Source organism: Manis javanica, chromosome 16, assembly GCF_040802235.1.
Source record: "Manis javanica isolate MJ-LG chromosome 16, MJ_LKY, whole genome shotgun sequence".
In the NCBI taxonomy this organism is placed as follows: Eukaryota; Metazoa; Chordata; class Mammalia; order Pholidota; family Manidae; genus Manis; species Manis javanica.
This window is the reverse complement of record NC_133171.1, coordinates 50,299,139-50,314,048: the sequence shown is the minus strand read 5'-3', so window position 1 is coordinate 50,314,048 and position 14,910 is coordinate 50,299,139. Positions and strand designations below refer to the sequence as shown.

Below are 14,910 nucleotides of genomic sequence, written 5' to 3'. Positions count from 1 at the left end.
GTGCTCCCAGGCACACAAGGAGGCACTCCAGGGCGCATTCACTGGGCCAGTGAATGAGACAGAGGACCAAGGGTTGGGAGATACCACCCAGAGCAGCTGGCGTGAGGGGTGTGGGTATTGATCCAGCAATCATGAACATGGAACCTTATTTTCCTCTGATTTCATCATCTAATTAAATGAGCAAAGGTCTCTCTCTCTCTGCCTGATCTGGGGATTTAGAAGCAGTGCGTGGCAGGGGGCCCTAAAGGGCACCCCTTACAGAGTACTGGTCATGTGCTGGGCATGCATTTCCTTCTCATTTCCTCTAAGATCAACCCTATAAGGGAGGTACTACCTCTGCCCAGAGGCTTAGAATGGACTTAAAAGTTGCCCAAAGGTTAGCTGCTGAAAGAGGTACAGCCGAGATTCACACACAGGTATGCAGTGCTTCAGAGATTGCAGTGTGGACCCTCTTCATCTAACAAATATCAGTGAGCACCGACTATGTGTCACGTGAGTTCCAGGTGCTGGGAGCATGGCTGTGAACAAAACCTGCCACAACTCCCCGAGAGCTTTCATGCTAGTTAATGGATGAGACAGACCATAACAAAGAAAAATATAAACATACAATCACATAACATACTGTCTAGATGAGACAAATTCTATGAAAAATAAAGCAGCATAAGGGAATAGGTAGGAGTCAGCACATGTTCTCTGCAAAAGGCCAAATGGAAAATGTTTTTGGCTTTGCTGCCCAATATGGGCTTTGTTGCAACTCTTCAACTCTGCAGAAGCAGTCATGGGAAACATGTAAATGAGTGGACATGGCTATGTTCCAATAAAACTTTATTAATGGACAGTGAATTTAGGATTTCATTGTCATTGTCATGTGTCACAAATTATTATTGTTTCAATTTTTTCCTAACCATTGAGAAGTATAATAAACCATTCTTAGCTTGTAGGCCATACGAAAACAGGTGGTGGCCCAGATTAGGCAACGTGAGGTGAGCTACAGCTTGCCAACTCCTAGAGCAGAAAGTGGCTGGGCTGTCTATGTGAGGATATACTTTAGCTAGAGTGGTGAAGGATGCCTCCCCAAGGAAAGGACTTTGTGCAGAGTCAAGCATGAGGCAAGCAGTGAGCCCTGTGCTTCTTCCCCACCCCCCAAAAATGGAAGTGCAAGTGCAAAGGCCTGGCAGTGTGAATGGAGAGAGGGAGGGAAACAGAGGGGCAGAAAGAGGTCTAGGTCCGCAGGAGCAAGAGCACATGGGACCACAGACCTGGCGAGGACTCCAGTCTAAATGTGAGGGCAAGCCACTGGGCTCTGCCACTTACTAGCTTTATGACCTTGGGTAAGTGAATGAACTTCTCTGTGTCTCATTTCTTAACAAAATGGGAATAATAATGGTAGCCATCTCAGAGGGTGGCAGGACTAAGTGAGCACCATGCTCTATGTGTTAGGTAGCTGCCAATATTAATATTAATACTGCAGTCCAGCTGCTGGGGCAGGAGCCAGGAAAAGTGGTGACAGTTCTGTCTGACTCACCCACGATGTCTACCACATCTGGCCGGATGAGGGGCTCTCCACCTGTAAGCCGGATCTTGTCTATACCTTCTTTCACAAAGAGCCGTGCAAGGGTCAGGATCTCCTCTGTGGTCAGCAGGTCAGCCTTGGGAGTCAGGGAGACCCCCTCTTCGGGCATGCAGTATTGACCTGAGGGGAAGGGAGGGGCCATAGAGGGAGGAAATGATTACAGCTATTAGGCCCGAGTCTCACGTCCCCAACTCCCCCAACGGCCATACATTTGTCCTGGCCCCAATCTGGCCGGTGAGGGGAGACCTCACTGAACTTGAGAAGGAACAAACCCTAGGCCAGGTTCTCCTGGGCCTCACCTTTCTTATCTATAAAAAGTTAACACCCCCTGCCCCATCTGCCTTACTGTCCCTAAGTGGGGAGGCCACAGGCATGGGGTAAAGGTGATGCACCAGGCTGAGAGCAAGCCTAGCTTGAGGTAGGGGGATGCCAACATGCTGATTCCCTCGGCGTGATGGGCAGCTAGGCACAGGTTGCGTGGAAGGCCAGGGCCCTGGGCCCATTCCTTCTGACACTGTTCATTCTCTTTCATTTTGTCTATTTGGCAAATGGTCACCACTCTGTGTGTGTGTCATGAAGTGAGAGGCTGAAAGCCCTCTTGGGCCTGGCACAAACTGCTCTCCTGGGCAGCTACAGGTGTTCTCATACCCAGGCTATCACCAGTCCCCGTGTACAGGTCGGAAAACTGAGGTACTACTTGTGCAGGGTGAGAAGGCAGAATGGGGTACATGAGGTGGGCCTGGTGGGGGTAGGCTGCCAGCCCCCACCATCAGTCCCTGTGGTACAGGTTTATCAAGGACTGGGTCAAGATCTGTTAAAGGATCACTTAGCCAAATTAGAAAGGGTCCTGATTTGATCTTTTAAGATAAAATATTAGACTGAAGAATATCAGAACATCAGTCCTACATGTAGTGAGTAGTGTTTGGTAAAGCATTTACTATAACACATGTATTTATTAGACCATGAAGTAAACATATTTCTTATTGTGAGCTACAGTGGAAGGCGGGAAGGAGAGAGGGGTAGGGGAGGGAAGGGAGGGAGGAATAACTCTGGGAGTGCCTCCAGCAGTGGATATGCCCCTAGAGGGCTCCTAGGGGGTTATGGAATGAGTACTCCGTGTATCAGCCTGGCCCTATCCCTCTGCCTTGAGACTGGGGTGTCTCTACAGCCAGCAGTGTTGGCCGGGGATGTGGCTGTGCATCTCACATGTTTACAGTCCAGCACTCCCATGCCCACCGTTGGCCATCTCCTGAACTTTGGCAACTGCAGGAAACAGGAGGGAGGCAGAGCCCTGGAGAATGAGATCCAGGTCCAATCTTAATCCTAAACCCAACAGCAAACTGTTCTCAAATCTCATCCTAGGTAGAAAGCAGCCGCCAGGATCATAAAACTCAACCTTGACCCCTATACTGCCCTTAGCCCCACCTGGCAAGCAAGGAAGGGTGGGTGAAGTTAGAAAGGGGAACTGGGAGGATTGAGAAGGACTCCTGGATGTGGTAAGATTTCAGAAGCTGTTTCGGCAGAGGGACAGGGGCCCAGAGAGGGCCCCGGAAGGCGACTTACATCTGAGGTTGCACCTCTCGGTGAGGGATATGCGCAGGTAGCTGTGTTGCCTGCCGAAGCTGTCGGTGAGGAAGGCAGAGAAGGGGGCTGCATGCTCCCTCAGGAACTGCCTCGGGCCCTGGGACAGCTCCTGCAACGACAGTGGGACATGTGGGCCTCTGTACGCAGGCTGAGGGATGAGGCGCGGGGAGCCCACCTGGGGACACATTCCCCTCCCCTCAACCGCCCTCCCTCATCTCCGACATCTGTACAGCACTTCTGACCTTCCGGCCCATGGGAGCTCTATGGTCTGGGGTGACCTGGAATTCTTCTCACTCACAGATTGAGCAACAGCCTGAAGGGAAGGACCTGCCCCCAAGGACCCAACACTGGGTCCTGGGGCACAGACCTCTGTAGCGATACACTGTCTGCCGGTTTGGCAGCAAGACAGAGGGAAGGGCATTAATCCCAACCATATCCCCCACTTCTCCCCGTCATGATCCTGCTGCCTACTCTCTCCCTCAAGGGAAGCCTGTCCAGGAACAAACAACTCCAACCCCATGGACAGGTACACTGGGAGAGAATGTGCCACTTGGCACCTGGCAGCCATGCCAACTGGCGAGCATATTCAGGAGGGAGGAGGGGGATGGTACAGAGGTATGGTGGCCTGGGCCACAGCTACTGCACTGCCTCGGAGTTGGTGAGCCACTTCTCCAGCCTGGGCTTCCCATTCCTGACCTTACAATGGGAGACAGAGGGAGCTCAAAGCAAAGTCCCTAACTGTGGGGGCCGCGTATCACTCAGGTGGCCTGCCCTATAACTAGCACCCTGCTGGCTGGGCTCCCTGGGGCCTCCCCATTGCCCAGCAGGAGCCAACCAGCCAGGCTAGCAGGAGCAGCTGAGTGTTACACCCAGCTGGGGAACGTACACCCACGGGGGAGGGCTCCCCTTATGCAGACAGCCTCTGGCGCAAGGACAGCACAGCCAGGGAGACCTGCAGAAGGGATGCGGCCATCAGCTCCCAGGGCGGGCAGGTGGAGGGGCTGGATGACCACTGCACTAGCCCCGAGCAGAGACAGCTCCAGTCTTTAGCCCTCACCCCCACCCACTGCCAGAAGGAAGGATTAGGCACCCATTGTTGGCACTGAAGGGGAGGAGATTTCTGGAGGCTCCCTACAAGGCCCCAGCTCACCTGGGAGAGGAAGGAGCAGGCAGTTCCGCCCTTTCCCAAGTTTGATCTATCTGATCCCCTGCCTTGAGAGCACAACCCCAAGTCTTGACACATGCTAATGAGATAATTGCTCCTTGGAAGGAACATTTACAAAGCATCTTAAAGCTCCCAAAGAATGTTCTCTGCTCAGTTCCCACACCTACACTGTAAAGGATTATTATAACTAAGGCTCAGATGGGGTCCAAGAGGACCCTTGGCAAAACTAGGACTCAAATCCAGGTCTTCTGATTCCAAATTCTAAATTATTCCAATTGGACAAGGCGAGTCCAAGAAGGTACACGGGATGGTACCCAGGGCAGGGAGAAGTCATCTGTTTAGAATCTTTAGAATGAAGAAATCATGACCCTGGCAGTTACTCATGTGGTCTACGGACAGGGCTCTGGGCTGGGACAGGAAGCTCTTGGGTCTGGTGTGGCCTGACATACTGGGGAAGTTCCTAACTCTGCGGGGCCAGTTTTCTTCATTGTAAAGAACACAATTATGAGCCAAGGTAAGAGAAGAGGAGGGAGTCAAGAAGCTGGTAGGTAAATGCCTAAGATTATCATGACTTGTTACCTAAGACAGCAGAAGGCCTCAGGCCCTCCAGGGTAACTGTCCGCCTGCATCCAGGCAGAAGAAACATTTGCTTCAGTGACGTCTTCAAGCTGCATGTTAGACCCCTCTGGGGAATGTAGAAAAAAATTCCACTGGAGAGCAATGGAATTGGAATCTCTGAATGCTTGCGTTTTTAATCTCTCCAGGTGCCTCTAATGCGCAGCCCGGGTCAAGGGCCATTGACTGACTAGGGAGATAGGAGGGATGTGAGGGGGAGTATGTGGGGAAGCTTCTGTGATTTTCCTGGGTCCATAAAACTGACCTCACTCTGCACACTCCAAGACCAGCTTCCCATGTCCTCTGAGAAGCTCTGCTCACAGTCACAAGACAAGTAAGCAGCAGTCACTTTTCTGAAATGCAAAGCAATACCTCCCTCCCTACTCAGTCCACTGCCTCTCCACCACTTAGCCTTGTGAGTAGGGCAGGGGACATTACAAAGTCAAGTCTCACTGGCCACCAGAGGCCGGTATATCAGATAACTGAGAATCCAGATTTATGGCAGAGTTGCACCTTCTTCCCCATCAACAGCTGTTTGCAATTCAGTAAGTTGTTGGTCACCCTAAACCCCAATTCTCACTTGCCCAGACGCACCCTCCCCCCTCCCACCCGACCCCATTCCCTGCGTGACACATACTGGGGGCGGGAGTGACTGGGGAAGGGAAGAGCCAAAATAAATCCAGGGGTAAGTCCAGGAGCAGTGAGCGGACCATGGAGTATGACTCAGCAGAAACAGGAGAGCAAACAGGGCGGTGGTGCAAAGGGAATGCAATTAGGCATGCTGTTCTGGCCCTGGCAGGGCCAGGCCAGATTTCACTTTTGAGACCTGGAGTGACCTTATCTAGATTCATTCAGACTCTGTACTGCCAATATCTGGCATGGCCACACACCCGCCCCCAACACACACTCTCAGGCTTGCAAACTCCTCTCTTGGATATTAACAAGCCTTATCCCTGCCTCTTCTCTCCTCCAACATTGCATGTCCTACTTTCAGTCTTCCAGTTTTTTCCCCTTTTCCTTAAACTCCCTGGAGGAAAAAATATCAGCCCCAGTCAAAGGAGTCCAGGGCACAGAGGGAACTACCAGGCAGGGTAGACAGCGAAGGACTGGGACCTGTCAGGAATAGCAGACCACCCTGAGCTGCTCCCATTCCCGGGACCCCAGCCTGGACAGGACTGTCTCCCCCTGGCCTGACTCGGTATCCTGGTGTCGACTCGGTATCCTGGTGTCTACGCAGTACGCAGTAGCATGAGCCAAGTCACTGTGTCCGTGAGCAAACAGGCTAGTCCCTAATCCAAAAAAAAGGCCATGTGTTAAAAACCCAATTACATTGGGGTTATCATTCATTTCTGGGCTGGTCTCTGTCCAAATGGCTACACTTAATACAGTGGTTCTCCATGCTGCTTGTTCATCAAAATCACCTGAAGAGCTTCTATGACACACTGATGCCTGAGGCCCGCTCCAAAATTCTGACTCAGTTGCTCTGGGATAGGGCCTTGGCTTTCTCTGTTGTCTTCCCAAGCGTCTTGGCTTTTTACGCTGCAGCCTGGGCTGGAAACCCTGGCCCAGGTACACCAGGTCAGGAGCTCTTTTCACCTAGGGGAAGTTACTGTAGCTCTTGGCACAGGCTTTGGGTGTAGGTAAACCCGAGTGGCAAGCATGGCCCTGGTAATTACTAGCCATAGAACAAGTCACCTAAATTCTTTAAGCCTTAGTTTCCTCATACAAAAACTCGTAATTCTACCTAACTCGACTGGAGGAGTTCCTGGCACATGGTTGGTATTCAATATGATCGCTGTTACTTTCTTAAAATTCCTACCTACAGGTACTGGTTCATTTAATATTCTTGGGGGAGCACTCGTATGTACTGCAACTAGTTTTCCCACTCTTGTTATCTTCCCCCGGCCTGCAAGGCTCTGACCTTCCAACCCTACTTTACGACAGAGACAGAGGCCAAGGCTGGGGTTTTAGACCTTCTGTCATATACCACCCAAAGCAGGGTAAGTGGCATCTGAGCTCCCTCAGGACCACGGATACTAGTGCTAGCAAGCAGGCACTAGGCAGATTACCACCACATGCCACTGTTTATATCTTGTTCACCCACCCAATGCAGATTAGGGTGGAGTGGGGTGGTGAAGAGTGATACAAGAGTTCATTTAAGGAGGGATACTGTCTTCAAAGTACCTTCTCCAGTAGTCAGTCCCTAACCCTGGGTGCTTGATTTGAATGATAAAGGCCAGCTCCAAACAGCTCTAATGCAGACAGAGTAGCAGAGTTAGTTATTCAGAAGAAAAAGAGCACACTCCAAATTCGAATATCAGTGGCCCCAATTTACCTGCTCTTTGGGATGCTGAACACCAGGGGTGCCAAATTAATCTCTCATAAATGAGGGGACCTGGCAAAGTGCCCAGCCCCAGGCCTAGATCTCCCCTCCCCACCAAAAGTGAGGTCTTTACACCTATGGCTCCTGGCACAGATAGTCACACTTCACTGAAGCAAAGGTTCTGAGGAGCCGGGCAGGTTGGAAGTCAAGATAACCCTGAAAGGTCTTTTTCCCTGGGAGTGGCCAGGCCCTGCTGTTCCCTCCTACTGTCCCCACCCAGTTCCTTCCTGCATAACCCCTTCTCTAACATTTCTTCTTTCTGTCCCCCTGAACAGCTGGAGTCACCCTTGTCCCTGTCCCTGTCCCAAGGCAGCAGGCCAGTCCCCTGTTGCCCCCAACAAAGCCTGAATGGAACCTGAGGAGGGAGGGAAGGATGTAGTGCTTCTGGACTGGGGTAAGCCCTGTGGAGTGGACTGTCTGGGCCACCCCAACCAGAACTGCAGTTAGCTGTGTGTCCCCTACACACCTCCCCAATTACCCACATGCCACCATCCCCCCCTACCTCCTGAAGAAGCTGCCCATCTGTGGGCTGAGGCCAAGGCCCTTTTCCCCCTGTCCTCACAGACACATCCCATTCCACACCTTACATCTCTCTCACACCCACATTCTGACACACAAATGTAGCACCCAGTGGCTTTTCCCTGTCTCTCCAAGCACCTCCCACCCCAAACTAGAAGGCCAGGGCTCTGTGGTGAGTCTATGGAAAGGTACCCTGCAGGAAGGGAAGGGAGGATGGGGTTCCAGATACCCCCACCCCTGCTCCTGCCAACTAGCAAGCTCTGTGGATATTATCGCTGCACACCATCTCTCCTGACTTGTCTTATCTCTAAGAGTCTCTTAGAGACACTATGTGCCCTTCCCCACTGCAGAAAGATGGGCTGGTCCAACCATCTGGTTTTAAAGGCATGAAGAGAGGAGAAGTGACAGCCCCAAGAGCCAGGTGAAACTTGGGGCTCCCTGTCCAGTGTTGTCTACTATTCCATAAGCCTCCCCACTAGTTGGGTTTCAAACAGCCAAAAATATCTGCTGATGCCACTGCCAGCAGTGCACCATCTTAGGCACTGTAGGGAAATACCTAGGAAGGTGGGGAAGTGCCCAGCACTCAAAGAACCACCTGTCTGCTGAGGATAGCCCTCATAGGGAATGCCCAGACTAGGAAGTCTGTGATCAAAGAGTCAACAGAATGACTCTACTGAGTGTCCTGTGGGAGGGGACTAATGGGACACAACATGTGCCAGTGCTGGCATGGATAATCAAAACATAAACATGACACAGCACTTAATGTGTGCCAGGCTTTGTTCTAAGCACATATCTCAACTCTTTCAATCCCAATAACCACCCTATAAAGTAGATACTATTACTCCCATTTTACAGATGAGAAGACTGAGGCACCAAGAGGCAAAGGAACTTGCTGATGTCCACACATCCAGTAGATGGTAGGGCTGGGATTCAAATCCAGGCATTCTGCTTCAGAATCTATGTTCTTTCTTGCTAATCACACTCCCCTCAGGGTGTCAAGGAAAGGGTAGGAGCTGCTCTCCTACTCCCCCTAGAGAAGACGCAGGAGCACTGGAGTTTGAGTCCTGCTGCCTTACTTTACAGCTCTGTGACTCCAGGGAAGTGAACATTGATGAGACCCTCGCCTGAAAATACCAACTCCACTTACCACGTTCGGTTTGCTGTGGGGACTAGAGAGACCACGTAGACGTCACTTAGCACGGTTCTCTCTTGAAAGGCCAGGAATAAACTAGGGGCAGGAAGGAAAAGAAACTTCCTTGTTTCCTGGGTTCTTTAAAAGATCTCTTTGGCGGATCTTTGCTTTCCTATTTTCTCCTCAAATGAAGTTCAGAGTTCGAGGGTACTGAAAAACTTCCCCACTTTCCAGCAATAGTGCCTGTGGATCTGAAGGGATCAGATTTGGGGAAATCATAGGCCAAGGCCCTCCCCCTCATTGAGCAATAGGGGAGGTAGGTGGGGGGAGGGCACATGATCTGATGAATTCCAGGAGATGATATGTTATGCTCAGAAACGGGAAAAGAATGACCAGATCAGTCTAGAAAAGAGGGTTCACCAAATAGAGATACTTCTTCCCAGATGACTCCCTGGCCACATGGACAAAAGAACAACAAACTTCACACAGACATGAGTCACTCTGAGGTGTGATCTCAAGGCCTGAGGTGGCATACCCAAAGCCTCGTGCCACAGATAAGGGATTCCTAACCAGAAGAGCCCGGGTCCTGCTCCTTCTGTTCTAGAATGAGGCTGGCCTCTCCTTAGGGGAATGGAGAGAACACCGAACAGTGACAGACAGGTCATTCTCGTGAAAAACCCTGTGACTGAAGAAGGGACACCTGACTATTGGTGGCACCAAGGTGGCATTTTTAGTCCGTGTCACGCTGTGAAGCAGGGCGTCACAAGAACACCTGGTCACACGCAGAAAGCGTCCCCTGGGGGATAAGGAGGAAAGTGTTTAGGTTAGAGGCAGGCTGCGAGGCAGAGCTGCGAGGCGCATGGGTGACATCTCATTGGACCCAGAGGCTGCCTGCTCGCCCGCCGGTGGTCGTCACTTGGGCCTGGAAGGGGTGGCTTGGCTGCCTGGGCAGGGAGGTGTTCAAGCAAAACCGCAAGGGGCCTCCCCCCCGCGCTGGGGTGCCGGGTGAGACTGGGCAGTCTAGAGCGCATCGTTCCACTCCGCTCCCCGTCCCCAGCTGAGCGCCTGGGGACCCTCCCAGAGGCGCCGCAGCCAGGCCGGGGGCTTCCCGGGGTCCGGGGCAGCTCGCCAACCTCCCCGTCCCCGGGAGCAGGCTCACCTCCCCCGGGCGGTGCTGCGCCACCGGAGCCCCCGAGCTGCAGCTCCGGACGCTGGGCCTCAGGGCCCGCCGTAGCATACGGGACACCGGCCAAGCCGCCATGAAGCGTGTCGGCCGGCGGAGATGACACGGGGTAGCCGGATTCGGGAGCACACAGGCCCGGAACTCGCCTCCCAGGTCGCCGCGGCAGGGGCGGGGCGGGGGCAGGGCCCGCGCGGCCAATCGGCGAGGGTGCCGCGCGGCCTTCTGGGAGTTGTAGTTGCGCCATCTGAAGCTTTCCGGTGGGTTACCGTTCTAGTGCTTGGAAAGCGCTAGTTCAAACTGTGCAGGTCTTTCCCTACACGCTCCTCTGGCTTCTCTGGTCCCAGACTTAGGTCGTGGTGTGACCGACACAAAGTGATGTAGACGGGGCAGGACTAGGGCCAGGTGAATGAAACACTGTCTTGGGTGCCAAAAAGTAGGTTGTCAAGATTATTCTCTAAAATATTATACCAAAATGATTTTAGGCAATGGTTCTGTAACATCTGTGTTGACAGTAATTACACTAGTTGGGGTGAGCAGTTACTAATGTGGATTAACTCTCAAATCACTATGCAGTATACCTGAAACCAATATAATATTATATATCAACTACACCAGTGAAAGTCAGAATCAGTACAAGAAAAAAATCCATGGTGAACAGAATATCCACATTTTATATTAAAAAAAAGATCCAACTCTGGACGTTTATGATTCATTTCATTCCTTTGAAGGTACTGTAGGTCTTGGTTGTAGGATAGTCAGCTCCCTCTTTCAAGATACACTTCTCCAGCTGTGCCCCAAAAGGACATTAACAATTTGGCCTCGTTTCAAAAAAGGAGTATATGGAAAGAGGTCATAGAATGAATGCTTTGTAGACACCAAACACCATGCTAGGCATTATTTAATACTCAGTGATAATCCTGCAATTAATAGAATGTCAATTTTGCAACTGAGGAAAATGAGGCTTTGAGAGGTTAGGTAATTTTCCCAAAGCCATAGTTGATAGGTGGCAAAACTGTGGTTTAAACCCAGGACAATTTGATTCCTAAAGTCGAGATTCAGTGTGTATCAGGAATAGGGGAAGGGGTCTCTTTCTGTCAAAAACAAAGAGCTATATAGTTCTCTAAGATTTCGGATGGTAGTGCACTCTCAATAATGAACCTATATACTAAGAATCATTATACTCAAACCAGCCTATCTTTTGTATCCAAAACTCTATTGTCATGGAATTGCAAGAATCAAGCATTGACTGGAACATACCAGTTGCTGAGCAGGTACTAGGAAATTGAGACATAGTTCCTGGTCTTGAAGAGCTGACAAACTTGTAGGCAAGGATAATTGACTATAAGTGATTCATACAAATGCAATGAGACTCAGAAAAGCTGAAATAATTTTTGCCTTACACTCAAGATGAGTTTCTTATGTCGCTATTCAGGGTTCAGACATTACATTGCAGAGGGTAAAGGCTTGTCTAGGTGTCTTTGAACTGGTGGGTCAGGACTAACAAGTCTATTTGCAGAGGGCCTGAGGACCTACTGAGGGCTGTAAAAGCTCTGTTTACTGCTAAGTTTGATGTCTGGTGCTCTTCTCATCCCTATGCCCAGTTCCCCTGACAAGTCCATTTTTTTTGCAGGTGTGAGACCTTAAGAGCTCCCAGGAGAGGACTCATCCTAGGGAAGAAACTATGTGACATAATGTACATGATCCAGTAGAGAGTCCTTAGAATTTGGAGGAAGCAGAGATTGAGATGGCTTTCATCACTTGCTTAAAGAAGCCCATGACACAAGAAAGATAACAGTGGTTTAGAAATCACCCTTTTATGATACTTTCCTATTTTAAGCCACTGGGGCTATGCATTCTCCCCTCTCTTTCATTTGAGATTCTTAACATAAGTTCCCCCCTCTTCAAGGTAAGCAGCAGCCATTATTGCCAACCCGTGTATATAACATCATGTGAGTTGCTGTACCATTCTAGTCCATCATCCCAAATATAACTTGGTGTAAATCCCAGTGGCAGATTGTATGTTTGAAAGACGGATGCAACAATGTCTCCTGTCTCACGTGTTCTTTTAAGCTGCCCAATAGAACCTTCAGCAATGACGGAAATATTCTAAGCCTCATGTGGCTACTGAGCACTTGAAATGTGGCTAGAATGACCGAGGAGCTGAATTTTTGATTTTATTAAATTTTAATTAATTTAAGTGCAACAGCCACGTGTGGCTAATGGCTACTACTATATTACTCAGTGTTCTAGAACCTTACTTTCCCCATCAGGAGGTAGAATTAATTCTCCTCTGCTTGCATTTGGGCAGATTTGTAATTGTTTTTAACCAATAGAATATGGCAGAAGTGATGCTGCATGACTTCTGAGGCTAGGTTTGAAAAATATGACAGTTTTCACTTCATAATTTATTTCTAGTGATCTGGTTTCTGGCTGGCTCAAAGATATTTCTTTCTTTATTCCCCCCCGCCCCAATTCATCCTCTCTCCACCTGTCTTCCCTCCACCAACTCCCAGAAGATATCCAGGACAACACTTGGAAGTAACCAAGATATCCTTCAGGATGTGAATAGATGATAAAACTGTTCTACATCTAGGTGATGCAATATTATTTTAGCACTAAAAAAATGAGGTATGGAGCTATATGAAAGGACATTGAAGAAACTTATATGCATATTACTAAGTGACAGAAGCCAATCTGAAAAAGCTACATACTAAATGATTCCAGCGATATGACATTCTGGAGAAGACAAAAGTGTGGAGACAGTAAAAAGATCAGCGGTTGCCAGGGCTTATTGGGGAGGGTTAGATAGATGGAGCACAGAGGATTTTTAGGTCAGTGAAACTGCTCTGTATGGTGCTACAGTGGTAGATACTTGTCATCACACATTTGTCCACACCCATAGAATGGACAACACCAAGAGTGCACCCTAGTGTAAACTGTGGACTCTGGGCCATGGAGATGTGTCTGTGTAAGTTCATTATTTGTAACAAATGTGTCATTCTGGTGGGGGATGCTGATAATGGAGGTGGCTATGCACATGTGGGGCAGGAAGTATATGGGAAGAATATACTTTTCAGTTTTAGGTTCACATAAAATTTTCTAAAAAAAATAAAGTATTTAAAAAAATCCAAGAAGAGATTTCTGGCTAATGCCCATTGCCTATCTCTGTCTCTGTTTCTGCCTGCCTGCCTGCCTCTCAGTTTCTTAACATGTAGGGCCTCAAGTATCCAGCTCTCTACACTCTTTCAAATCCCTCCTCTATTCCATCAGAAGCTATGGACTCTGCAAATTTAGGTATTTTAATTAAGCAATGAAATATAATGCTTTAGAACATGATATGTTCAACACTTCCTACAATTTCTCCTTTATTGGACCTTGTTTAGGATATTCTCCATTTGCCTCTGAAGACCTACTCTCTGACCCTTGCCTCCCACTGAGGACTAGGGGGCTGACCTCTACCAACTGCTTTGATGGCATCACCCAGGCACCCTTGTCTCAGGATCTGGCCAGCAGAAGCATAGGCAGGAGGTCAGGGAGCAGAAGGAGAAGGAGGTCAGAGTGTCATTCCCCTGCTCCTTGCCTGTTTTGCTGTGCTCTGGCAATGCCTGTGCTCTTCTGTAATTAGAGCTGGTGTCATATGGCCGCTCTGCCAGGAGTCTAGCTCCCACCAGGTCTGGGAACACCATGTCCAGTGCTTGTCCCTTCAGGTGGGGTGGGGCTGGCTTTCCTCTGTCGACAAGATGCCTCAACCTCCCCGTTGGCCACTTTCACCCTGCCCACACCTCAAAAATGGTCCCTTCAGTAAAATATCCCTTCACAAATCCCAGCTAAGCATGCCATCTGTTTCTTGCTGGTTCCATGACTGACAAAGGATTCGAGAATGTCTCTCTTCCATAATACCCACAACACCCTTGTTAATAGTGGCAATTACAGCAGAGTGGCATAGTCCATTTACTTATATGCTTTCTGCACTGTTAGCCCTTTGGGGACTGGTGACAAACCTAAATGATCTGTAATTATACCACCTAGTTTACCCTGGTGTTCAATGCATAGTAAACTCCCAATTGATATACATTAAATGGTACATTCCATACCTTTGGTTGCTTCTCCAGTGACATAGCTGTATCATTCAGAATGGGCCAGAGAGTGCTGTTATAACAAACAACCCCAACATCTAAATGGCTGAAAATCGTAAATGTTTGTTTCTCATTGTGCTACATGTCCAGCAAGGGTCCACTGGAGATTGTTGCCCATTGACATTCTTCTCATCCTGGATCCCAGACCAACTGGGAAGCTAATATTCACATAGAATATTTGTGATTACCAAGAGGGAAAGAGTATGGCAAAGTGAAAACCAACTTAGAGCTTCTCTTCCTGAAAATGCCACACACAGCTCTGCTCCAAACAAGTCATGAGGTCACATCTAATTTCAAAGGGAAGGGAAGCTTAGTCCTCCTGCAGAAAGTGGAAGCAGATATTGGTGAACAGTAAAAATATCATCACAGGAAGAAAATACCCCTTGTGCTAATGCAGGATTTTCCATTCCCCTGGACAGCTTTTCCTTTATTCATCCCTGGCCCTTCCACTGCATTCTGAAACCACCCATGTGTCTGGTTAGTGTCTGCACATGTCAGTCACAGTCCCAGAGCCGGAAATGCTGACTTCAGCACTCCCTTCTCTAGAGTTTGCCATCAGCAAAATTAAGAAGAAGAGGGTTTGTAATGAAGAGAGTTTGTAATGCCTCTTTAATTCACCA

General features: G+C 49.3%; 1 protein-coding gene across 9 annotated transcripts in view; it reads right to left on the bottom strand.

The window, feature by feature from the left end:
• Positions 1-10,328, bottom strand: part of MOCS1 (molybdenum cofactor synthesis 1) — a 44,268-nt gene extending 33,940 nt beyond the window's left edge. For 2 of the 9 annotated variants that reach the window (XM_017659805.3, XM_017659813.3), the window contains exons 1-3: positions 10,131-10,327; positions 3,137-3,266; positions 1,526-1,693 (exon numbers count right to left, since the gene is read on the bottom strand). In XM_017659805.3, the coding sequence (XP_017515294.3) occupies positions 1,526-1,693; positions 3,137-3,266; positions 10,131-10,232 (400 nt within the window). In that variant the 5' untranslated portion in view covers positions 10,233-10,327. Of the gene's footprint in view, positions 1-1,525; positions 1,694-3,136; positions 3,267-8,986; positions 9,007-10,130 lie in introns of those variants that run through there. The other 7 variants (XM_017659808.3, XM_017659809.3, XM_037004640.2 and 4 more) reach the window with 6 other exon arrangements.
• Positions 10,329-14,910: the final 4,582 nt, after the last annotated feature.